Source organism: Phyllosticta citriasiana (assembly GCF_038021145.1).
Source record: "Phyllosticta citriasiana strain CBS 120426 chromosome Unknown IWZ02scaffold_16, whole genome shotgun sequence".
Taxonomy (NCBI): domain Eukaryota; kingdom Fungi; phylum Ascomycota; class Dothideomycetes; order Botryosphaeriales; family Phyllostictaceae; genus Phyllosticta; species Phyllosticta citriasiana.
In genome coordinates, this window is record NW_027117293.1 from 200,841 (window position 1) to 224,911 (window position 24,071).

The following is a 24,071-nucleotide window of genomic DNA, read 5'->3' on the forward strand; positions in this document are numbered from 1 at the left end:
GCAGCGCAGCCAAAATGGCGTGGTTCACTGGAGCAATGACCTCAAAGCCTCTCGATCGCTCTCTCATTCGGTGGGTGGGCGATTTTGTTTGCTTCCCTCGCTCCTTCATTTGCGTCGTTGGCCGGGATAGACTTGGAGCGCTGGAACTTCCAAGGTTTGTTGTTCCGCGTCCTCAACGGTGCAGATCGAAGGTCCACGAGCAGCGCTTCCGCCTTCTCTTCTTACATTTTCTTGTGCAGTCAATCCAAAACTTTGAATCTAGCTACGTACCTAAACGCGTCGTAAGCAGCCCACACTCTCCGACCCTCTCCTCAGACGCCCCTTCATCAACAGCACCATGTCAAATTCCCCCAACCCTCGTTCAACCAACGGTCACAAAATCATACAGCGAGGCATCTTCCTCAGCTCCAGTGGTCCTCACACCCCGCAGCAGCAGTGGAAGCAGCAGCCGCAGCAAATCATGCCACGAGCCGGTTCCTCCCGAGTGCGCAGCCGACGCCTTCGAAGCCGACGTCGCACTGTGCATCGAACAGTTCCCCGACGTCATGACGGCGACCATGAGCGACGTGACGCAGCATATGGAGCGGTTGCGGTGGAATTTACCCCCAGCCAAGGGAAACCTTGAAGTCGAGTTCGCTGCGTGCGTCGAGCGGTTTTGTGATGATGTGGGAGAGACGATGGGAATGTCGATGCGGCGGTTGAAGAGCCTGCCGGGGGCTGACGGCTGTGAAGTCAAGGTGGAGGAGAGAACCGGGGGTATGGTGATGGCCAAAGAGCTTGATGGCGTCAAGGCAGAGCACGCAAAAGAGATTGACGGTCTTAACAAAAAGATCGAGCGCCATGAGGACATGATGAAAGAAATCGACAACACCAAGACCGAGCATGACAAGAAGATCGAGAGTCTGAACAGGGAAATCGAGCGCCACGAGAGGTAAGTCGCCGAAGTCAGGGCCAGCAACAAGGACCTCCAATCCCAAATCCGGAGAATACACAACAAATTTCAAGAATGGTACGATACGGGCTTCAACCCAAGGACCATCGGCTGGTTTTTCCCAAACCTTTCTGAGGGAGGGGGAGCTCGTGCTTTGAACCTCCAAGTCGACGACGTGCTTTACGAAGACATCGAATCCTTCATCGAAGCCGTGGAAGCGGCCTGGAGAACGGTACCGGAAGACGTCATGCGGCGGAATCTCCCCCCAAGTGCTTCGCAGGCAGCGCTCACACGTGGTACACATCTATCCTCAGCGAAACCCAGCGTGACGAAGTCATGAATGACGACGACGGCCTTGAAAATTGGTTTGCGCTGCTGCGGAAGAGGTGGGGCATGTCGGTCAATGAAGCGCACCGCCAGCTTTCTGTCCTGACTCTTACGCCTGATGATATGAAGAGGCGAGGAGATGCTTCGTCTCGGTTCGTCACCAGGGCAATTCATATCGGACGCTGTATTGGCGTTGAGGACACGTACGCGGTCCTGTGTTTGGCTGATTCGCGCTTGGGACAGGAGTTACAGGCTTGTGTTGAGCCTCCGAAGAGAGGAGAGTCGGTCGATGACTTTGTCAAGAGGATTGATGCGCTTAGACTTAATTAGTGTGGTGCTATTTTGAAGGTTCAAGAGAGGTCGGCGAGTGAAGGGAGCTTCGCACATCGCACCGTTGCCTGGTACCAGGTACGCTGGGGACCAGATCCCTACTTTGATATGTTTAGCGTCAGATCGTATCTCAACACCAGTGCCACACACTTTAAATTCAATGGTTTTCTTCGTCTTTTCTCAAGTTGCTTCGCTGTCATCCTACATTGCACTCTTGCACTTGCTTCGTGCACTGCCCAGCTAACTCTCTTGCTCTGGAGCGCCTGGTTCAGCGCAGCCAACGTCAACAACTGAACGAAACCTGAAGATGGATGATTTCCTCGACAAAGGCGATTTACTCACCGAAGACGCTTTCCTCGCCAGAGACGATCTCGCTTTCGACGATGAACCGCAGCTCTTCACGCCTTCAAGTGGCAGCGGCATGGACTTAGGCGAGCCGCGTCCATCAGGAAACCCACCACATCCCATTCAGCAAGTCCAACACACCATGGCTGAAGCCGAGACCGCGAGAGCGCGGTCCAGGGAACGTCCCGGCAGGCAAATTCATGGGGTGTACGACGCCGCAGATGAGCGTCGGGCAGGAGAAACGCAATCTCGCAATCCGAGCTTCCTTGTGGTTTGGCGAGAAAACTACCGTCTGCGCAAAGAGATTCACGATCTGAACGCGACAGTCTCTCAGCTTTCCCAGAAGGTCGACCAGTTCCTTCCGCCACGGTTTTGCCCCTCCGACATTGGATTCTACGAGAGAGATTGCGGGTTCAGTCGAGATTCGCCCGTCAACTATTGGACCAACATGGGGGGCTGGAGACTGTACCGCAACGTGGAATTCTTCATCGAGGCCATTCAAGCCGCCGCCGAGAAAATCCCAGAACAGCTGATCCGCGACAACTTGCAGCATTGCCTCCTCGGCAATGTCTCGACCTGGTATTTCTCAACTCTCACCGACGACCAACGCCACGAGCTCACCAGGGGCGACGGCCTCTCAAACTGGATTACCGCTCTGCGCGAGAAGTGGAGCATGACAACCGAGGACGCCTTCCGGAGGCTTGCAAATCTCAAGATCACCAACCGCGATAGGGAGTTTGACAAGGACTTTGCCATCAAATTTGTCGTTGAAGGGGTGCAGATCGCCCGCCGAATTGGAATGGATACCACGTTTATGCAGCTCGCGATGGTATACACGCGGCTGGAGCCTTGGATGCAGGCCGAAGTCAAGCCTCCAACGAGGGATGAATCGGTACAAGGTTTCATCAACAAGGTTAGCGTGTTCAAATTGGCCAATTAATGGAAATCTCACTGTTGTCTCTCGCTTGAATTGGCAAAGAATTCGACAAGTGAAGGGAGTCTCGCTTTCCTTTGCGTGGCTGGGACCGGATCGTTGCTTCAGATTGTTAGCTCCAGGCCGCGTGTTCAATAAAAGGAAAACGAATACTAAGGCAAAGTTCTCCATTTTCCCATTCTGTCTTGAACTTCGCAGCTACTCGATATACGTGACTTTCTCAGTTCGTCCCCATCCTGCAGATCCTACCGCGTGCAACACACTTGTTCTTGATTTCGATCCACTCACTCTAAACAGTCAAATTGAGCTCCCAGGACTCATCCCTTGATATAAATGAGCCCACAAAGCAACTTATCATCAGAAAATCCAATGGCGACGCCCTCTGTTGGGAACAGCGATTCCCTTCTCGAAACGGGATCGGATGAGAAGCTCGAAATTGCAGAGAGCGATTTGCATGGCAGTCGAGAAAGTAAGGCTCGGTCCGAAGGGCATATACAACCCACCGAGATTGAGCGTTTAAAGGACGAGTTCGGAGACTTGAAAGCGCGCTTTGAAGTCGTCGAGACGGACTGGACACGATTTTCCGAAGAAGTTACCGACATGCTCCAGTCAACCCTGTTGTCTAGTCAAATCGGTTACTGGGACCCTGATTCGGGAACAAAGAACGAATATACGGTTGACTCCTTCACTCACAACGAAAAAGTGTACTTCACAAACTTTGAGGCCTTTTTGGAATCCGCCCAAGGAGCCACGAGCTTCATGCCAGCGCAGTTTCTGCGGAGGAATCCGCACATCTGTCTCTTGGGCTCCGCTCGAACTTGGTACGCCTCAGTCCTGACTGAAGATCAGCGTCATTCAACCCAAGAGGGACAGGGTATAGACAACTGGGCGGCACTCCTCCACAAACGGTGGGGTTTGTCGGCGAAAAAAGCGTTCCAGAGGCTCGCAACCCTCAAATTGACCCGCGAATCCCACAAGCGAGTTGGAAGCACCAAGTTCGTTCTGAACGCAGTGCGCATCGGTCGCAAGATTGGGATGGAAACAACAAGCGCGCAGCTCGCCCTGGCGTATTCGCGTTTGGACGTGGATATCCAGGCGGTACTGAAGCCGCCGATGGAGGGTGAGCAGGTGGACGATTTTGTCAAGAGGATGGATGCGATCAAGCTCGAGTAGAAGGGATGTTGCGGGAAGTATCACTGCGTAAGAGATTAATCTGGGATGGAAAAGAAAAGATGGTAATGGACAGTCGTCGATTCGCTCATAGTCAAGGACAGATCAGTCCCAAAGCAAACCTCGAGTTCATATCGTTCATGAACTCGTGCCGGCATAAATCAACGTAATTTCTGATTATCCCATTGAACGAAATCAGGTGCAAAGCCTGTCACCTGCATCGCCGGCACAAAATCGGCGCCTGGCCGGAAAGTGTGTGTTCGAATGCGAGACAACGAGGGCAAAACACTTCGGCCTGCAGGTACACCATGAGCCGCGTGGACGTGTCATCAACACTTCGATTGGCGGTCTCGATGTTCTGACCAACGGGCACCAGTTTGTCTCGAGGCGGAAGAAGGAGGGCGTTCTGATTTTCGAAAGCGGAAATTTCCTCACGTGCTACACCGACAACCCTGAAGAGGCTGGTCGACCGCGTGTGAAGCCGCTTCGGTACCGAATGCCGTACCATGGATCCCATCTTCATCTCTGACTGCGAGGCGTATTTCCAAGTGTCCTTTGGCATTTGGGCAGCAAGTTTGACAGGGACCACGGTAGTCTAAGGGTTTCCAGAGGTCTAGTGTTGAGTAAAGGGATCGATTACAGCGGGGGACATTCAAGCTGCGGCTCGCAGGGACAGAGCACATGTCGGTGCAAGAAAGCTTCCGCCGCTCAGTACCACGTGAAACTGTGGATTACTGGCCCGCAGAGGTGATTCCATCTCGTGAGTGTCGTGGTGTTGTTGACGAGAGGAGGTGGCCGATGGCCATTTGTGGCAAGGCGTGAGGAAGGGCCGACCTGGTTTGTATGTACATGCAGGAACCCGTCCATCGCCGAACGGCACGCTTACACCGCGTCGCCTCGACCCTCAATATCCTCAACTTCTTACACGCTCTCAGCGGCCAAAGTTTTTTCGAGTCCGTTGGTCGTCCCCAAGGCCAAGTTTCTCCTCTGAGCGCCCTCAACCTCACGTGAAGCTCCGAATTGTAAGAACCAGGAATATTAGGACCTAACAAAGCCACAATGGAAGAACAGCAGGTCTCAACGCCCGTACCAGAGGCCTCTCAGAACAAGATGAAGACGTAAGTCTCAGCCAAAACACATGGCGAAACCGGAGAGGTCTAACAAACAGCAATACCAGCTTCTACGAGTCCGGGCTGTTTTGCGACCTGATAATCAAATTACGCGATGGCAGAACAATGCGAGTCCACAAGGCTTTGGTTTGCGCATACAGTGAAGTTTTAGAGAAAGCCTGCGCTTCCATTTTTCGCGTGGGTCACTGCGTTTCATTCAGTTGCAGTGAAATCTGACAATTTTCGCAGGAGGCCAACACGGGCGTCATCGAGATCTCGCATGATGACTCTAAGACAGTCGAGTTCATGATGAACTGGATGTACAGCGGAAACATCTCTCCTGCGTTCAAGACTGCCAAGCCTCTCATCTTCCATGTCCGCATATACGTCGCCGCGGACTTCTACCAGGTACCATCGCTGAAAGAAGCAGCAGCGCAGTCCTTGTGTGATCAGCTCCCCAAAAGGAAGCTCCCTCCGGCTGACGAGGAATTTCCTGCGGCCATCGAGCTCATTTACTCGTCCACACCAAGTTCTGAACGGCTCATCCGAAATGCCATCTTGTGCCATTGCATTGCTCTCTACAACAAGGGCTTGCAAAATTCGTGCTTTATGGCCATCGAAACTGCAGACTTTTGGAAGAATCTTTGCAAGCAAATGTACGACACGAAAGAGAAGAATCTGATCACATTCAGTGAATATTCATGCAAGGAGTGTGACTCAGTATACTACATGAAACCTTCTGAGGAGCGTCCTCAAACTTGTCCAATGTGTTGCGGGTTCATCGATGGCAAGCCTAAGCGCCATGGAAACCGTTCATGAGACAATAATACTGGCTGCCTCCAAATTCATGGCTCTACAAGAAGCTATGAAGAAAGATCTGCAAGGAGGGCTTTCAATGTCAAGTCTTTAAAGGCACAGAAAGTCGCGCCTTGGATCAAAGCAAGCAAAGGATCCAGTCGTTGGACCCGCACCAAATCAATGAATCCTTCGCCCACACGGCGAGAACCTCAACATCTTTGGAGACGAGCACAAAGTCCACGGTCGTAGCTCTCGGGCAGCAGATACGAGACAGGTCAGGAGTAAATCCTGACGCGCAACCGTCAACGTGCGAGACCACACAAAACCACAACCGAGTTTTCTCCTCGGACATCATCAAGCAAGCGCCCCGCATTCCTTGTCGAAAGTGTTCGCTTCTCGCGATACTGCCCAACGAATCTGGCGTCTTCGATTCCCGAAAGCGGACGTGTGCGACACTCCATCGAATGGAAATTCAAAATTGGCAACAGAGTTTGAGATGATCGCCATGAATTACCAGATGTCAAAAAATTCCGAGTTCTCAGGCGTCGCGCACCTGATTTTAATTGCAACACCACGGGCCGACACATGGCTTCGGCACCGCGTCGTTCGACACTGCGTCATGTCCTTGCTGGTTGCATGTCTCTGGAATGCCTCTGTTCAGCCTTTGTTGTCCGCTTTCACCAATGGATGGATTCCGACGTCGAATACTGCTTCAAGTTCATGGCAAATTCCGGCATCAAGCCGAAAGAGCATGATTTTGGCGAGGAAGATTTCAAGGTGTCCATTCCGCATTTCAAGCTTTTTCGTCGACTCTACGATTGGATCATGGGAATAGCTGTTTTAGCGAGAGCATTCTGAGTAGGTGTTGCCATTATTTCCTTTACTGGATTTGCTGAAACCTATAAATGTGATTTTGCTTTTTTTGTCTACCAACCAACGATTCTCGACGAAGACAAACATACAACAATCTTTTTACCTGCATCTGCCTCCTTTATACTTGCGATTGAGCCGGTGATGCGATTAATCAACACTACTCGCGGACCGGAGCACTCTGTGGCCAATCACTGTCGGTCCTACGACGACGGTCTCTCGCATTTCGACAAAGCAATTCCCTCTGAGGCAGTGGAACATTTTTCGTAGTGCCGCTCAACGACTCAAGATTCCCGGGCCATGACCAAGAAATTGACGACGAAAAGCCTTCTGGCAAAGCTATCAATCGACTCGTCCCTGCGCGGGGGCTGAACCATGGCCTGCAACTGCGGAGTCAAGCGCGAATAAGCCCACACGAGCTGGCCGTACGTATTGTCGATGCCGACCTGGCGACAAATGTGGACGGCCTTCATGACGTACCATCTGCCGTCAACGCTGACGAAGCGTCGCCTGTCCATTCGCGTATCGACCAGGGTGACTTTGAAGTTGCAGAAGCGCCGCACGGCTTGCGCGTCCGTCGGGCCCCATCGCTTGCGCAGCAGCGTGATCCAGTGCGCCAGGCCCTCGCCCATGGTGGCCCAGTGGTGCTCCCATGGGCTCAGCTCGGTCGTGTACCACGTGTGCGCGGCGCCGGAGAGGCAGCTGTGCAGGTTCTCGCGCAGGACCTTCGGGGACATGATGGCCTGGGCGGCGCCGGCGGCGTCGATGAAGTACTCGACGTCGCGGTAGCAGTTGACACCGTCGCGGAGGGAAACGGTGTTGGTGCCGAATCCCGTCGCGTCGGGGACGAAGACGCCGACGTGCTGGTAATTGAAGGGGGCAGGACGGGCGTGCCGCATGATGTTGTCGTGCATGTACCGGGGGCTCCTCATGGCGGCCACAATGTCTCGAATTTCGTCACTCACAGCTCGAATATCTTCGATGTGCTCGACGGCGGAATCATCATCCTCTTTCTCTTGGATCGGAGACAGTTCGACCACTTCGATTGGCTTGATGTCCCGGTGCTTAGGCTCTTTTTGGACCGTGGTTGGCGGGACCTCATCCTCAGACTCGGCCGAGAGATCGCAAAGCTCTGGAAGTCCGGAGGACGAAGCGGACTCGCTTTGTTCGTCTTCGCCGTTGTCGTCGTCGTCGTCGTCATGGCTGGCGTCGTCGCTGCCGGCGTCTTCACTGTTGACGTCTTCACCGCCGGCGTCATCGCTGCTGACGTCGTCCAGGTCGCTGCAGACATCTTCGACGTCCTCGTCGTCTTCTCCTCCTTTGACGCTACCGCTCGCACAGCTGTCGTTCTCGCCAGGCGGCGTCATGGAGAGCTCGTCCCAGTCGGACGAAGCATCGGCATGCGAGAGACGCTCCCAGCCAGCGACGCTCGACGCCGGCGACTGGGGCATGGGGCTCCTGACGCCATCGTCGTTGCGGGGTGGCGGCTGATTGGGAGCATCCGTGGCAAGCGGAATGGGCTCGAAGGGCGGGACCTGGTCTCCGGGCGTGCGTATGGGGAGGTCGTATGCCGGCGCCCGAATCTCAGGCATGCGAGACCACCACGCGGTCTCCGTCTGCCGCGCTCCAGTTGCGTGTGCCTGCGGCTGCTGCGGAGGAGCCATCGGGTACCTCGACGTACCCTGATTTAAACTCCGGTAGGGAGAGGGAGGGTAGTCGTACTGCAACAGAGGTGTCGGCTGCGTCGGTGTGGTGGTTTGCTGGTACCTATTCATCGGCAGCCGGTAGTAGTCCGGCATGGCCACGCGAGCATCGCCACCGGCATGGTATTGGGCTGGGAGATATCTCAGGGGAGTAGGCTGTGGCTGGTTCCCGAAGATGATGTTGCCCGGTGGATGCAGGCCGGCCGACCTCGCCGTCGCTGGTGGTGACGGCGAGGTGCGGCGGGGAGGTTGTGGCTCGCTGGTTGGTTGAGACATGGTGGCGAACCGAGAGGTGATTGATCACGTCGTGATTGTGGTGGTGGTGGTGGTGGAGGTGGTGGTGGAGGTAAGTGTTGGATGGAGAACCAAAGTTGGATGATGGAGATGGAACAACAAAAGTGCCGGCCAAGAAGATGGACGGAAGTGACTCAACGAGACATGGCCAGGTTGAGTGGTGTCCGACAAAAGTGTTTGCAAGACACGGAGGAAAAGGCCTACATGCGCTCGCCTTTATACCTCTCTCGCGTGTCGGCATTTGGTAGCGACAGTGATGCTGTCCCGTGGTTCTCTCTTCTCCCTCCTCAGTCAACGACACCGTTCGACATTTCCTTTCCTTGCCTTGCTTGACCTCCTCCTCAACGAGGCACGCCCAGCTGAGGGAGGGACGAGATGCTCGTTTCGTCTACCTGCGGACGAGAGGCGGTGTACTGGTACCTGGCTGCCAGTCAACCACTGGCTCGTCTCATACCACGCACGACGTTGGTTCATGCTCATCTGGCTCTACAGGAGAAACCCCAGTCACCTACCTACAGTACCTTAGCCGCTGCGCCAACGTGCCTGCGATCCGCACAAGCGTCAGTCCTGTCACGTCCGTCACCAAGGCGCGGCCCCCTTCTTCCTGTCCTCACCAAAGAACCTCTCTTCCGGCATACGCAGCGCACACGTGCCTGGCCCAGTCTCCACGACTGCTCCCGCCTTCGCCGCCGTTCTGCCCGTACTGTCATACGCTCCTTTCACCCTCCGTCTGTCCGTCCGCCCTGCGTACCAGAATGTCAGCGCATCGAGCACTCGCTCCGCACTCCGCACTCCGTGCTACGAGGGCGACAGAGACAGACAGATAGAGACAGGATTGACGTACCGCACCGCAGCCCCCTCCGCTTCTTTCTTTCTTCCCATTCTCCCATCTTCCCTTTACATGCGCGAAAAACCTACCCAGTCTCGGCATGGCAATTGTGAAAGGAACAAAGGGGGGGAGAGAGAGAGAGAGAGGGAGAGAGATGGGGAAACGAAACGAGAGAAGGAGAGGAGAAAGGGTGATGGAGGAGAGGAAAGAATAAGAGAGAAGACGACAGGACGAGGATAGACAAAGACACGCGCTGCACGCAGAATAGTAGCAGCAGCGACAGCACACCCAAAGCACGTATACACACAGCAAGACCACAAGACCACTGACTCTTTACGTGTGGATCCACTACAATGCCATTAATTACTACTCAATAAACACCAACATCACGACCACGAGATGAGCAAGACATACGAGACAGGACGTGGCATGAAAAAAAAAAAAAAAAAAAAATCTAATCTACCATGTTTCACTACCCTGCCCTGTTGTACCCTACGTCTAAAAGCGAAGGAAGCAAAGGAAGAAAAACCGACCACAACAACGCAAAACAACAGCAAGTCAAAACATCGCACAAGAAGAATCACAAGTAGAAACCTAAAACAAAAAAAAAGCCTCGGTTTGAGCAAACAATTACTAGAAAAGCCACCAGTCAGCAAAAAAACCACTACTCATCTAATTCAACGACTCCCAAACGACCCAATCGGTGCGGCCGGTTGCGGGCAAGATGGGCGAGTCATCTTCTTTTGTACCAGAGTGTTCGAGGTCCTCCTGTGTCTCCTGTTCATATTCTGCATCGCCTTCATCATGTTCCTGTCCCTTTTCCATCTCGCCATCTTGAGGCGAGGGCGTCGAATCGCACAACGCTTCGACAGCAGATGCCGGTGCCGATTCCTTTTCGCTCTTCGCTCCACCATTGCAATCACCATACCCATTCCTGCTCTCTCCAATCGTCTGCAAAGCAAGCTCGCCATGATGATTCCTCTTCTCCCTTTCTTCCCCCGCATTACCCAAACTCTCGGGCGCCGTCTTGAACGATCGATCAGAAAAACTTGTCTTGGCCGTCGTGAACGACCGACGAGAAAAACTCGAACGCGCAGTCTTGAACGAAGCGAGCGAAGAAGCCTTGTCACTCAATGGCGGCACCAATGGCGCCATGGCACCACCACGATACCGAGCTTCCTCTTCACCATTGCCATCACCGGCACGAGCCTTCTAAGCGCTGAGCAGACTCTTGAGGACGAGCTCCTTTTCGCCCGTCGGTAGCGTCTCGAGCATCTCGCGCACGCCCTTGAGACTGGCCTCGCGGTCGCGGCTGAAGAGCGTCTTGACGTCCTCGATGACGCGCTCCTTGCGCAGCACGTCGGTCTTGGTCGAGATTTCGGACTTGGCCTGCTCGTACCACAGCGCGACCGACCGGTCGTCAAAGTCAAAGTCGGCGACGTTAGACCAGGCGCGCAGGTGCTCGAGGAGAGCCTCGCGCGTGACGGCCGTGGCAGGCACCGCCGAGTTGGAAGGTGTCGACAGAGGCGAACCGGTGACGACGCGCTTGAGGATGTACTCCTCGTTGAGACGGCGGCGAAGGCGCCAGTAGAAGAAGCGGCGCGCATTGATCCAGCGCAGCGGCTTGCGGATGGCGCCCTTGGCCTCCATGCGGCCGGCGCGGTCGTGCAAGTCGGCAAACTGGAGCGAGATTTGGGCGTAGACGGGCAGCAGCAGCTGCTCGCGCGTGGTCATCTCGGCCTTTATCTTCGCTTGCTCGGCCTTGTCCGTCGTGGCCGCGAACTTCTTCTTGAGGTCGCCGTAGACGGGATCCAGGCGGGCCATGGTCTCGAGCTGGCGCTCCTTGCGAAACTTGATGCCGACGATACCCTCGGGCTCGAGGACACCACCCCGCGCATCCTCGTCGGCGTACATCTCCATGAAGGTCGGGTTGATGGTCGGATCGACGACGACCCACGAACCACCACGGAGCTCGCCGAAGGGCGGAATGTACACAAAGACGGGCTGCTCGTACTTGACGAGCGCGTCGACAATGTAAGAACCGTACTTGAGGACCTCGTTGAACATGTCGCGCTGGCCACCAGAGAAACCACGCCAGTTGGCCAGGATGAAGAGAGGAAGCTGCTCGCCGTTGTTGAAGTCGCGGATCGCCTGGGCAGTCTTGAAGGCCGAGTTGGGGTACCACACACCACCGGCCTCCGAGGTGACTTGCTCGATCGAGTCGGGGTTGGCAGGGTCGGCAGGAGTGACGTTCTCGACGGAGCGAGTCTCGACACCAATGACGCCGACGGGAATGCCACCGAGACGCGCACGACCAGTGACGACAGTCCTAGCCCAGCCGCCGAGCGCCTCCTCGAAGGAGCCGCGGTCAAACAGACCAGACAGGAATCCCTCCTCGTCCTCCTTGCCGGCAATCAGCCATCTGACGTCGTAAGGCTGCTTCTGGGGCGGGAAGTAGGTAACGTCGCGGTCCCAGCTCTCGGACGCGAGCGAGATGGGCACAGGCTGGCCCTTCTTCTCGGGGACGTATGACAACCAGCGCACAATCTTGGACACACCCTCAAAGTCGTCAGAGGCAGTCATGTGCGAGACACCGTTCCTGTACATGATTTGAGTGCCACCGAGCTGGAGGTTGGAGGTGTAGACTTCGCGGCCAAGCAGCTTGTTGATGGCAGGGGCACCAGTCAGGATGATGGGCTGGCCCTCAATCTGAATGGCACGTTGACCAAGGCGGACGAGGTAGGCACCGATACCAACGGAACGGCAAGTGACCAGGGTGATGGTGAAGATGTCTTCGTAGGCTCTGCTGGTCTCACCGGCAATGAGACCGGAGCCGCGCAGACATTCAACACCAAGGCCGTCCTCGGCACCGACAATGGTGGTAATCTTGTGCCTAGTCTCGCCATCGTCCTGGATCGGCTCGGTAATGACATCCTTGCGGCCACCGTCCTCAAACAGCTTCTTCTTCTCCTCGGTGAGGTACAGATACTTGAAGCCCATTTGCTGGTTCTCGGGGTCGTTCCACGCAACGGAAAAATGGGGGATGAGCTCCTCAGCCATGCCGATGCGCGCACCAGAGTTGGCCGAAAGGTAGATGCGAGGAATGCCCATCTTGCGAGCCAGCTCCGAGCACTTGTGGAAGAACTTGTCCTCCAGGGGACCGAACGAACCGATCTTGAACGTAATGTCGTTGGCAATGATGATGAAGCGACGACCCTTGGGGTACTCGGGAGTCTTGGCCGTGATCATCCAACCAACCATGCCAATGGTGTTGGCACCAGGCTCGCGGTTGACTTCGGCGAGGTTGTCATACTCGTCGAGGACGAGCTCGCTGTACTCGATGCACTCACCCTTGACAGGCTGCTTCTCCTTAAGATGAGGAGCCCGGACCGTCATCTCGGTCCAGCTGTTCTCGACCGCCTGGCGGAAGAGTTCAGGGAAGTCGTAGACGTACTGCGTACCCATGATGTGGGCCTTGTAACGCTTGGGCTGGAGAGCACCCTTGGTCGGGTAGGGAGTCGAGACGGGACGCAGGTGCATCGAGCCAATCTTGGTCGTACCGCCAATGCTGTGGAAGAGCCATTGGCCGCCCTTCTCCGACTTCTTCTCGGCGTACAGCTCGACATCGACGACGTATCCGGCGGTGTTGGTAATGACGACGCGGAGCGGGTAGGGCATGCCATTCTCGTCGGTGCAGATGATGCGAATCTCAGCACCAGTGACGCGGAGTCTCCAGGCGCGGCGACCGAAGCGGTCAAGGAAGCCGCCCAGAGCCTCTTGGACATCGGCGGGCTGCATGGGGAAGACGGTCGAAAAGTTGATGAAGATGTGGTTCATGTCCGAGTTGTTGTTGCCAATAATCTCGAGAGCGTCAAGAATGTCGTTCATGAGCCTGTCAGCCTCGGAAACCATAAACTCGACCGTGGGAATGCCCTCCCGCAGGCGGCCAGGACGGACGACAGCCCTGGTAAAGTAGCGCTTGTCGTTCTCGGCACCTTTGCCGACGGCCTCGTAAATGTGAATGTTGCGGTTCTCAGTGAAGACGGGCTTGATGTGGAACTTGTTAAGGCGACCAAGCTCGAGCTGGAAGGCCAAAGCAGGCTCAATGTGACGAATGCTGCTGTCTTCCTCGTACGTGGGTCCGCGGAAGGTGTAGTAGCCGGGGTAAGTACCGTCCTTGTGGCCGCAGATGAAGGTCACACGACGCACGCGCCTAGCGAGGAACTCTTCCTTAAAGTCGTTTACAATGGGCTGGATGCGGTTGAGAATCTCAGTGTCATCGAAGCTCTCAGCGTCGCGGACGGCAATATTGCAGACAGCAGTCAGCTCCTCGTCGGTCTCCTTGGTACTAGGGGTGGTGGGCCGGCGCTTGTTAGACAGATCGGCCAGGAGGCCAGCATTGTTGCCACTCGACTGCCTCTTCTTGCCGCCATTGCCGGAGACGGGGAAGGCATCGAGAGCGCGCTGAAGATACTCCTCGGCGTCCTCGATGAAAGGAATCGGCACCACCGCGCCCTTGCGGGTAGGCTCGCCGTCGGTACGGCGCGAAAGGTAGCTCATATCGCTAATAGAGTGGACACGCTTCGAGCCAAAAGCCGATATTTCCGTCGACGGGGTACCGGGCGTGGAGGGATGAGACGACTCGATGGGGAGACCAAACTCCGACTCGCCAACCTTGCGCAGAGCAAAGTCCCAAGAGAGAACGTAGGGAGCCTCTTGCTCAATGTGGTAGTCAATCTGCTTGAGCTGGTACGCACGGTAGGCGCGGCGGGTGTAGACCTCGAGAGCAGCCAGGGCAACGTAGGGGTCACCGTGAGCAAAGAACTGGGGAAGCACATCGAAGACGGTGTACTTGGAGTCGACGACCTCCTTGATGATTTCAAAGTCGGGCTCACGGTGCTCCCAGCCAGTCTCGCCGTACTTGGACTCGACAACGGCGGAGCGGAGAATGTGCTCCATTTGCGAAGTGCGCTCCTCCAGAGATGGCATGGCGCACTGGATAAGGACCTCACGGGCCTTGACGGCGACCTTGGCGGTGGCCCTCGACTCGAGCTCCGTCAACTTGCGCAGGGTGTTCTTGAAGTACTTGGCAACGTTGCCAACGCCGGGCCTGTTGGGCTTGTAGGCTTCGAGGATGGCCAGAATGAGGTTGCTCTTGGACTGCACGCGAGTGTGCGAGAGAACAGTGTACACGACGCTGACCAGGTTGTCCTTGTTCTCGTCCCTGAGCTTGAGGATGACCTCGTCGTCTCTGTTCTGGCGCGAGGAAAAGAGCGACTCGACGTTGTAGTACTGCTCGACGAGCCTGATCATGACCGAGTACTCGTGAACCTTGAGGCCGTCGAGGTAAATGCTGGCAATGTCTGTCAGTGGGGAAAGCTGGCTGCGGAGCAGGTCAGCGTCTCCGCTCTCGACATTTTCCTCCAAAAAGCGGTTGAAAGCCTTGAGGAGCTGCTTGGCAGGGAACTCGACGCCGCGGCTGTGCGCGCGCTCGACGATCTGCGACAGGGCAGAGTCGAGCTTTTGCGGCATGCGAGCGTGAAGGGCAGAGGCTTGAGCATTCCATTGGCCGTACGGAAGGTCAGGGTTGCGCAGGACGTCAATCATCTCTTTGAGCGTGTCGAGCATAATGACCTGGTTGTCGAAACCCTTGAGAATGTCTTGAAGAATGTTGTAGAGGTAGCTGAAGCGCTGCGGCGGCTTGGAACCCATGATTTGCGGGGGGCCGTAGACAGGGAGCTGGCCGAGGAAGAGCTGAGCGGACTTGACCTTGGACGGGTCGTCGAGGGCAAGGATGCCAACAATGTCACCGGCCTCGAGAGTCGCACCCGGCTGCTTGATGAGGTTGACCACACCGTCCTCCTGCGCAGTCAAAGGCATGTACATCTTCATGACCTCAATCTCGGCGTAGGTCTGGCCCGCCTTGATGTGCTCGCCGTTGGCAACGGTAAACTTGACGAGTTTGCCGGGGGAGGGCGCCCTAAGCTGGGTGGGGTCGTTCTCCTGCTCGAGCAAGCAAGTCTTGCTGTCGACGGAGAGACGAGTGGCACCCACTTCCTCCTTCCAGTACACGTTGTGGGACTTGCCGCTCAACAGGACGAGCAGACCGCCGTCGGCGAGAGCGCGGACACCAACCTGGCACCTCGAGCCGTTGATGAAGAGAGTGAAGGCATCAGCACTGGACCGGGTCGCGGTAAACTTGTAGCGAAAGCCCTCGTAGATGAAGTCGATGGGGAAGACGGTCTTGAGCACGTCCTTGGAAGGAATCTGGCCCTTCTCCAAGCTCTGCCTGTACTCGGCAACACAGGCCTCGCTGGCACCCCAGGCCTTCTGGACAGCACCGCAAATGACGGCGACCATGGGGTCGGGCCTCTCCGCCGTGAGCTTCTTGGAAATCAACTCATCCAGCCAGCCAGTGGTAATGGTGTTGTCCTCGAAAGCAGGCGTCTCCAGGAGCTTGATGAGGTACTCGACGGTCGTCCTAAAGTCACCACGAATGCTAAGTTCCTTGAGGGCAACGACCATGTGCTTCCTCGAGGCCGTGCGGTTCTCGCCGTAGGCGAAAATATGACCGAATTGACTGTCAGAGTAGCTGTGGATACCACCAGCCGTACCGACGGAGAAATAACCCCAGACGTTGGAGCTACTCCGAAAGTTCAATTCGTGCATAGTGCCGCTCGACGGCTTGAAACCCTCGCCAGGGTCCTCGGAGGTAATGCGGCAGGCCGTGGTATGACCCTTGGGCTTGGGCCTTCTCTGGTTGACATGGGCCTCCTCGGTTGAAAAGTCAAAGTCAATCTCAGTCGCCGAGTGAGGATCGACGCCGTAGAGGAGACGAATGTCGCGGATGCGGTGAAGGGGCAGACCCATGGCAACCTGGAGCTGTGCCGCGGGCAAGTTGACGCCAGAAACCATCTCGGTAGTCGGATGTTCGACCTGAAGACGGGGGTTGAGTTCCAGGAAGTAGAAAGCATCGTCCTCGTGCGAGTACAGGTATTCCACCGTACCCGCAGAGACGTAGCCGACCAATTTACCCAGCGCCACTGCTGACTTCTCCATCCTTTGGAACGTTTCCGGGTTGGCAATCGTAACGGGAGCCTCCTCGATAATCTTCTGGTGCCGACGCTGGACGGAACAATCTCTTCCAAAGAGGGAGATGTTGTTGCCGTACTGGTCAGCAAGAAGCTGGACCTCCAAGTGACGCGCGTTGCCAGCCAACTTCATGATGAAGATGGGCGAGCCGGGGATTTCGCTCGCAGCAGCGCGGTACAGCTGGATAAAGTTTTCTTCCGACTCGACCTTGCGGATGCCCTTTCCACCACCACCCTCGGAGGCCTTGATCATGACGGGAAATCCAATCTTCTTGGCCGCCTCCAGGCCCTCCTCGGGCGACTGCACGCAACCCTGGTTGTAAACCTTGTCCTCGACCGTGACAATTCCCTTGTCGTCAATTATGACATTGTTGACTCCGGTACCCGACCAGGGTATGCAAGGGACTTGAGCGTGTTGTGCGACGATGGTCGAGGAGATCTTGTCACCCAGCGAGCGCATGGCAGAGCCCGGGGGACCTATGAAAACAATCTTCTTGGGTGATGCGGCGAGCGATTCGGGCAGCTTTGGGTTTTCGGAGGCGTGACCCCAGCCGGCCCACACGGCGTGGACGTCCATACGCTCAGCGACATCTACGATGAGCTCGACGTTGGCGTAGTTGTTGTTGTTGGTTCCTCCCGGGACCTGCGTGGTGGCGTCAGACTGCGGGGCCCGCCAGATTTTTTCATTTTTTTTTTTTTTTTCTTCTTTTTCTTTTTGGGGTTTCAACCTACCTCAACGTACTGGTCGGCCATCCTGATGTAGTCTGCGTTTGCCTGCAAATCCTCAGGCGTCGCCATGACGGTGAATTGGATTGCCCGCTCATCGCCAAACGTCTCGTATGCCCACTTTCGCACCGATCTGATTTCCTTAACAGCAGCGATACCGTTGTTCGCAATGAGAACCTGGCGAGCGTCGTGATGATTAGCCAATTTCCGGCCGCCAGATGGCCCGGGGCGGCGGGTAGACTCACGTTGGTGATGACGGTGTGACCGTCGTGAGCGGCGACAAAGTCCTTGACCTTGCTCGGAGGGGCAGCGTCCAAGTGGCTGCCGCCGATGAAGTGCGAGTGAATGTCGTGCCTCGCAGCGTAGGAGCTGGGAGCGCCATTGCTGCGGCCGTTGGCGCCGGTTGAATCGGCCATGTCTGCAGAGAGACCCATATCGAGTGTTTTTTCGGGACAGGAGTTGGGCAGGAGTTGAGAGCGGAGGAGGGAGGGATTCGGCGAGATTTAAGCCGGGATGTAGCGTCTAATGTTTACAAGATGATGCTCGGAAACGCCGCAGTAGTGGGAAAAAGCAGAACGGGGTATAGAGAAATTGCCTGCGGAGAGAGGAGGGAGAGGGTGCAGCAGGGTGGCAGACGCAGGCAGACGCAGGCAGACAGAGAGACAGACAGGAAGCTGCTGGTGGTCTGGGGTCTGGTGTCTGGTTGTGGTGGTGGCAGGCCCTCTTGACGGAAGGAGGGTCTGGTCAGGATCGGTCCAGATCAGGCTCAGGTTCAGGTTCAGGTGAGAAGGGAAGGGAAGGGAAGGGAAGGGAAGGGAGGGAGGGACCCGAGGCAGAATCAATTGGAACGGAGGGAGGGCGAGAAATGCGCGATGGAGGCGATCGGAGGGACGCGAATATATGAACGTCAGTGGGAGGGTGAGAATCTCCAGTAGGTACGTACCAGGTACCCTACCTACCTACCCACCTACCTACCTACCTACCTACCTACTACCTACGGGCACCTGGCTGATGTGGGTGGCTCTCCCCAAGCTGTCCGTCGGGTCCGAGCTGTTGAGCTTCAGCCCGCCGTCACCAGCTCGGCTAGTTATCCGAGAGGGGAATAGCCGCACGCCGCACTCCCGACGGGACGACCTGGCGCCGAGCGAACGGAGCCACCTGCACCCATGGTCCACGGTCAGCAAGAGACGGCGACGACAACGAGTGCCTTCGCCTTCGGTCTGCGAGACGTGACATGCGACGTGAATCCCTCCGCCCGCCGCCATGTTCAATGCTCGCAGTCTTCGCGAAACCGCGGGCGCCATGTGGATGCAAGGAGCTCTCATGTCGTTTTGTTGAGTGCCCTCGCAACTTGCGGAGAGGCTCTGGAGCGCCAGGGCCGTCAACGTTGGGAATCAAGCTGATCGCTGCTCGCTGCGCGCTGCTCGCTGCTGGGCCCTACAAAAATCCCACTGCTCCTCTCTGCGCCCCGACCCATTCCCGAACCTGGAGATTTCCCTTCGTCCAGCTCCCCCCCCCCCTCCAAAAAAAAAAAAAAAAAAGAAAAGAAAAAAGAAGAAAAAAAAAAAAAACCTGCTGCTCCTCCGTCTTTTTCCTCAGACGTGCGTGCGCTCCCGTCTGCCTGTGCTGCCTGGTGTCAACCATTTGTTATCGGCCCTTTCCCCGTGGTCCTGCCGCCGCCGCCGCCGCCGCCACCGCCCTTCCGCCTTCCGCCCCTGCACCAGACATGGACCTGGGACCCCCCTCCCTCTTCATCACCACCTCCCCATGCCATTTCCGTTTTCGCTTTCATCTGCCCCATCGCCATGCATCCGGCCGTCCATGTGGACTGTTTGCTGCTTGTTCGCTGCTCTTCTCGCTGCTCCATCAACTGGGTGCCGCACTCATGCCCACAAGTAAAGCATACCCTGGCCCCCGCCCGTAAGACGGCCCCTTGGTTCCCCCGGTACCATTGGTCTAGCTCTTCATCTCTCTTCCAACCACCACCAATTCCATCTGAGACCCGGCCCGTTCGGTTCTCCGCCTCGGACTCCGATCGCATCACAAGCCGGTCCACCACTTTATCACTTTGCCCAATTCTGCGCCCGTCGCTCGTCGAAACCAGCTTGCCTTGTGAGCCGCTTTCCCTTCGTCGACTCTTGAAACCGCTTCGATCCATCTCCGCATCGAAGCGGCGTCCCGCCCCAGCTTGCCTTGTCCGGCGCCGCTCCCAGACGGACCACGAGTCGAGTCGGCAACGCGCATGGGCCGACTGCGCCAACCATAAGCTGTCTTCTCCGGTTCCGAACGGGATTCGGCATACCCGTCCGCTGTTGCTGCTGTAGTCGTCAGCAGGATGCAACCTTCATCCCTGGTCCCTTGAGCTGCTAAACATGTACATAAGCTTTGTTGGCCCCACCAAGTCCGCAAGAGGTCGTTTGCACTTCAACACTTGGCCTCGACATGCCCCAACGTAAGCCATGGTTGACGCTAACAATGCATTGACGCAGCTCTCTCCTGCAAGCGGAGAATTTTCGATGAGCAAACGAGTCGGTAATTTGGGTCCCAAGGTTCGTCAACTGCCGTTGAATCCTCGGCGATTGGCGTCTGCGGGCACAAGGCACCTCAACCCAGACCCTGCGACCCCAATCTTAGACTATTGCGAGAGTGCAAAATGATGGAGCGACAATGCTGTCCTCGTCGCCAAGCTCTTCTGAAGCGTTCAGTGGCAGCGGTCGTCAGCAATCGTGTTTTCACCAAAGACGCCATCCCAGGCATCAATGGCGCTCAGCTGAATGCAGTGTCCCCGGTCAAGCATTTCCTCATTGGTCATGGCGCATCGTGTGCAGCCCATCACCTCCCGTCGTGCTTGCTGAAAATGCCCCCTCCAGTCGGCTATTGCACGCATGTAGCCGGGCCATCCCTGCCGCACCTCTCTCCATGTGCTTTCAGGGTCAAGACCACCCACCTGCCTCCCCAGTCTCAGCATGTTCAATGCGGCAGTTTGACATGAATCTGCACAAGTCTTCAGCCACATCCTCGACACTTCTGCAGTCATCATCTGTCTACCACAAACAAAAAACGCCATCGATTGTTTTCCAGTGGTATTGTCTGAGGTCCCTGAACAGTGTTTCCGCTGAAGCATCCACCATGATATCTTTTGAAGCTCTATCCGCTCGCTCTGATCCACATCCCAAATTTCTAGCGCTTGTGCTTGTCACTTGCGTCTACCTTCAATACCAACAATCGAAAACTGGAAACCAGCTGGACAAAAGCTGCTTGTCATCTTTGGCCTCTTCTATACAAGCCTACTGCTCTGCTAACATGACAGGAGCTCATCATCTGGCAGCACGCCTTCAAAGCTGCACTTAGAGCCTCCGAGTCCCTAAACACAGCTAGCTCTTGCTGCAAAACACCAATGCGCTTTCTCTGTGTCTGTGCTGTCGCCTGCAAAAGGACCCAATCAGCACCCACAAAGTTCGACTTAATTCTCACTACGCACGCTTGCGTATCGTCACGCGCAAGCGGCATTGACGAGGCAGCAGTAGCAACCGCAGTAACATGCATTTGAAGAGACGATTCACGTCAAGATCACCCTTTTTCAATACGTTTGTCTCTGTCTTTCAGCTCCATTTCCTTCACCGAGTCGCAAAAAGTCCTCAACTTTCGTCGGGCGTGGTGTTCGCAAGATCAGGTGAGATTTTCACATTCGCTTTCCTTGTTGAGCCAACTTTTCTCTTCAATTCCACTACCCCGACCTTCGCAGCACAACAAAGTCGAGGCGGAAAAGAGCGGGGAGACTGGGCACTCGTCTACTGAAAAAGAAGCGGCAAATTGCATGTGAGTCTAAAGGAATCTCGCATTGGTCTTGTTTGGGCGGATGATGGGCCGCGTTTACCCCCTCTTCCTGCCGGAATGGGTTAGCGCAACACCGAACGGCGGACGTTTTCGTCGCCGTCTTGTTGTTGTTGTCCACGAAACTTTTCCACGCCTCTTCTCTGCTTCACACGAGGCTTCATTCCACGATGGAAGAATCTCACGCCCACGGCCACTGTGGCTACACTCCCGCATGGGCCTCGTACGACCCCTTATAGTCCGGCTGTTATCAATGCAGACGTGAGCTAAGATCAAACAGGTACTTCGAAAACGACCGCCATGCCGACGTCACCATTGTCTGCCGAGATGGCCTCGAGATCAAAGCGCACAAGATCATCTTGAGCTTGGGTAGTCCGTATTTTGACAAGGCGCTCAATCCGGCGCACAACTTCAAGGTGCGTGCGCAAATCACAACGAGCGGGATAGGGGTATCAAGTCTGAATGGAAGATAGGCAGCACAGCGTAGCTAAATTGTATTGAGAGCAGGAAGCGCAGAGCAACAGTGTACATCTCGACGACGAAGAACCGGCCATCATCAGGGCGATGCTGCAGTTCATCTACACGGGCGACTACAGCGTGGCCCCCTCCTTCTCTCCGTCGTCAGATGACTGCATCGGCACTCCGCCAGACCAACACCGAAACCACGACCTCCACATCGCGCTCAAATTCCACGCCGCCCTGCACGCGGCCGCCGACTACTTCCTCATGTCCCCACTCGCCTCCCTCTCCTTCTCGCGCTTCGAGACCCTCGCCACCGCCCATTGGGCCGATCCCGCCGCCGACCTTCCCGGCGTCATTCGCTTCGTGTATGACATTTCGCCACCGGTCGACGCGTGCAGCTCCAGTTCCATCTCCAACTCTGCCTCACCATCCCCAACCATCCCCACTCCCTCTCTTCTCCCCAGCACCAGCACAACCAACCCCTCGCCCTCTCCCAACGACGCCTCCTCCGCGCCGCCACACCACAACCGCCTCCGCACCCTCCTCGTCACCCTCAGCGCCACCCACTTCCCCATCCTCACCACCACCAACCCGCACTTCAACGCCATGATGGACGACACGGGCGCTTTCGGTCGCGAATTAGCCTCCCTGCTGGCCGGCAAAACGCAGGCGCTTCAGGAGAGCTTTGGCGGACGCCATTTTCTCTGCGAATACTGTGTCGAGCGGTACTGCGTCCCGTCTGATAAGACGGTGGGGTTGATGTGTCGGTTTTGTAGGCGGGGGGGCAAGGTCGTTGCGTTGGCTGCAAGGTGAGTGGGGTGGCGCGGGGGGGGAGGGTGGTATGGTGAATCTCGTCTCTTGATGTTTTTTTTTTTTTTTTTTTTCCTCTGCTTCTTTCTTTCTCTACCACTCTTTTCCGAGCAAACATTTCCATCTCACACCTCATATCGTGCCCCGTTCGCCTGCCTGCGGTGGACAGAATATCAAAGTGCACCGCGTCTTTCCGATGTGGGTGGTCGTCTCCATTGCTAATGAATTGTTCTTGTGGCCTCGCGCTTGTTGTTCTTGATATCGAAGACCGCATCGAAAGGTCTTCCGTGGAGGTGGAAGGTTTGATGCTTGCAGGTTTCTTTCGGAGTTGCGGCAACATGGCGAGGGAAGCATCGGGGGGCGGCGGGCTTGAAGTTGGATGTTGAAGAGCGTCGGAGGAGGACGCTGAGACTTTGCAGACTCTCTTTGAGTACAAACTTTTAGAGCCTTCCCAACTTCTTCAAACACGAACAGTTTGTTTTTATTTCTCGTGAAGCTCTTCGCGGCTACCCACTTCTACCGCGCGGACGTCTTTCAAAAGCCTTGCCCACGTCTCCTTCTCTTCTGCAGTCTCACAACTCGATCTCGCCACAGAGGAAGAAACGAAAAGATTGGTTGATGCAATTTACGCGGCACACAAAATGACTTCGGAGACAAACCGCAGTTTGAAAGACTGACTGATCGAATGCCAATGGCGGAGCTGGGCAAGCGAGCCTCACGATTCCATTATGAACCTCGAAGGAAGAGATTAACAGCCTTCGACGGCGCAAGGAGCGTGAAAGAGCTGTGGTCGATCATGGATTCAATCTCTTGTCCGCAAACATTGAGAAAAAGATGCATCGACGGCAAAGACCACCTTCGCGGTTATGAAACGAGTCGATGTAGTTCAGAAGATACACGGTTCCCATGTCAAAACTGGAGTATCGGTTGCTTGCTTGCTTGCATGATATCTCTTTCAGCTGCCTTTTGATTTTACTTTCACACTTTTGGGCTGCTGCTAGCTCGCTTCAAAAGGTGCGATTGAGGCCAGTCACCGGTTTATTAGAGTCTTTGGCGACGATAGCCCGCATCCACATATCATCGTTTTAATACAAAGTTGTTGATTTCATCTCTTCAGCAAGCCTACGTCTCTTAACTTTACTTCAGCATCGCTTGGCACACCGTACACTTACATCTGAATTCCTGAGCTGGTCATGCCCAATGAACAACCAGAGGTCCTCTTTTTACATTTCATGGTCCTGTTGCTCACGATATCACTCCTCTTGCCTGTGAATGAAAGGCCGCTAGGTAACTCACTCCCCCTTTTCCAATAAACAACTTCCTACACTCACTCCAAACTCGAACATTCGCGGAGTTGATAGACACGATTATAAAAGCAAAACCCCAAACAAGGCAATTAGGGTGCCGAAGAGGAGCATGGTTCGATGCGTTGAAGAAGTCGACGATTGAGAACGGACGGACTGGAACAACACCAGATGGATCCGGCATAATCGGCATCCACTTGATTC

The 24,071-nt window shown here is 55.6% G+C and overlaps 7 protein-coding genes across 7 annotated transcripts; 5 read left to right on the forward strand and 2 right to left on the reverse strand.

The window, feature by feature from the left end:
• Positions 1-337: 337 nt before the first annotated feature.
• IWZ02DRAFT_502522 (uncharacterized protein) lies at positions 338-1,606 on the forward strand (the record flags this gene model as incomplete). Its single annotated transcript, XM_066770303.1, has 3 exons — positions 338-484; positions 534-931; positions 1,141-1,606. 3 exons carry the CDS (start codon positions 338-340, stop codon positions 1,586-1,588), a joined length of 993 nt encoding a protein of 330 aa, XP_066618669.1. The 3' UTR covers positions 1,589-1,606.
• A 289-nt stretch (positions 1,607-1,895) lies between these two features.
• On the forward strand, positions 1,896-2,873 carry IWZ02DRAFT_509292 (uncharacterized protein; the record flags this gene model as incomplete). The annotated part of the gene is made up of 1 exon (XM_066770468.1): positions 1,896-2,873. One exon carries the CDS (start codon positions 1,896-1,898, stop codon positions 2,871-2,873), a length of 978 nt encoding a protein of 325 aa, XP_066618670.1.
• A 363-nt stretch (positions 2,874-3,236) lies between these two features.
• On the forward strand, positions 3,237-4,040 carry IWZ02DRAFT_509293 (uncharacterized protein; the record flags this gene model as incomplete). The annotated part of the gene is made up of 1 exon (XM_066770469.1): positions 3,237-4,040. The coding sequence occupies one exon, from the start codon at positions 3,237-3,239 to the stop codon at positions 4,038-4,040; it is 804 nt and encodes a 267-aa protein (XP_066618671.1).
• Positions 4,041-5,096: 1,056 nt separating this feature from the next.
• On the forward strand, positions 5,097-6,216 carry IWZ02DRAFT_485100 (BTB/POZ protein; the record flags this gene model as incomplete). Its single annotated transcript, XM_066769208.1, has 3 exons — positions 5,097-5,155; positions 5,215-5,344; positions 5,396-6,216. The coding sequence occupies 3 exons, from the start codon at positions 5,097-5,099 to the stop codon at positions 5,963-5,965; spliced, it is 759 nt and encodes a 252-aa protein (XP_066618672.1). The 3' UTR covers positions 5,966-6,216.
• A 566-nt stretch (positions 6,217-6,782) lies between these two features.
• IWZ02DRAFT_462428 (uncharacterized protein) lies at positions 6,783-8,267 on the reverse strand (the record flags this gene model as incomplete). Its single annotated transcript, XM_066768280.1, has 1 exon — positions 6,783-8,267. A coding segment is annotated over one exon (1,169 nt), but the record flags the coding sequence as incomplete, so codon positions are not given.
• A 2,481-nt stretch (positions 8,268-10,748) lies between these two features.
• Positions 10,749-18,363, reverse strand: IWZ02DRAFT_94153 (acetyl-CoA carboxylase). The gene is made up of 3 exons (XM_066771450.1): positions 17,703-18,363; positions 17,464-17,634; positions 10,749-17,374 (listed from the first exon to the last, which is right to left on the reverse strand). The coding sequence occupies exons 1-3, from the start codon at positions 17,889-17,891 to the stop codon at positions 10,853-10,855; spliced, it is 6,882 nt and encodes a 2,293-aa protein (XP_066618674.1). The 5' UTR covers positions 17,892-18,363; the 3' UTR covers positions 10,749-10,852.
• Positions 18,364-21,461: 3,098 nt separating this feature from the next.
• On the forward strand, positions 21,462-22,566 carry IWZ02DRAFT_436712 (uncharacterized protein; the record flags this gene model as incomplete). Its single annotated transcript, XM_066766559.1, has 3 exons — positions 21,462-21,514; positions 21,572-21,707; positions 21,799-22,566. The coding sequence occupies 3 exons, from the start codon at positions 21,462-21,464 to the stop codon at positions 22,564-22,566; spliced, it is 957 nt and encodes a 318-aa protein (XP_066618675.1).
• Positions 22,567-24,071: the final 1,505 nt, after the last annotated feature.

Bases quoted from the DNA above. Each gene is read 5' to 3' on its own strand.
- IWZ02DRAFT_94153 (XM_066771450.1), bottom strand. From the start codon at position 17,891: ATGGGTCTCTCTGCAGACATGGCCGATTCAACCGGCGCCAACGGCCGC. The intron at 17,635-17,702 runs GTGAGTCTACCC...GACGCTCGCCAG, and splicing joins GTCACACCGTCATCACCAAC to GTTCTCATTGCGAACAACGG. The intron at 17,375-17,463 runs GTAGGTTGAAAC...GCCACCACGCAG, and splicing joins TGGCCGACCAGTACGTTGAG to GTCCCGGGAGGAACCAACAA.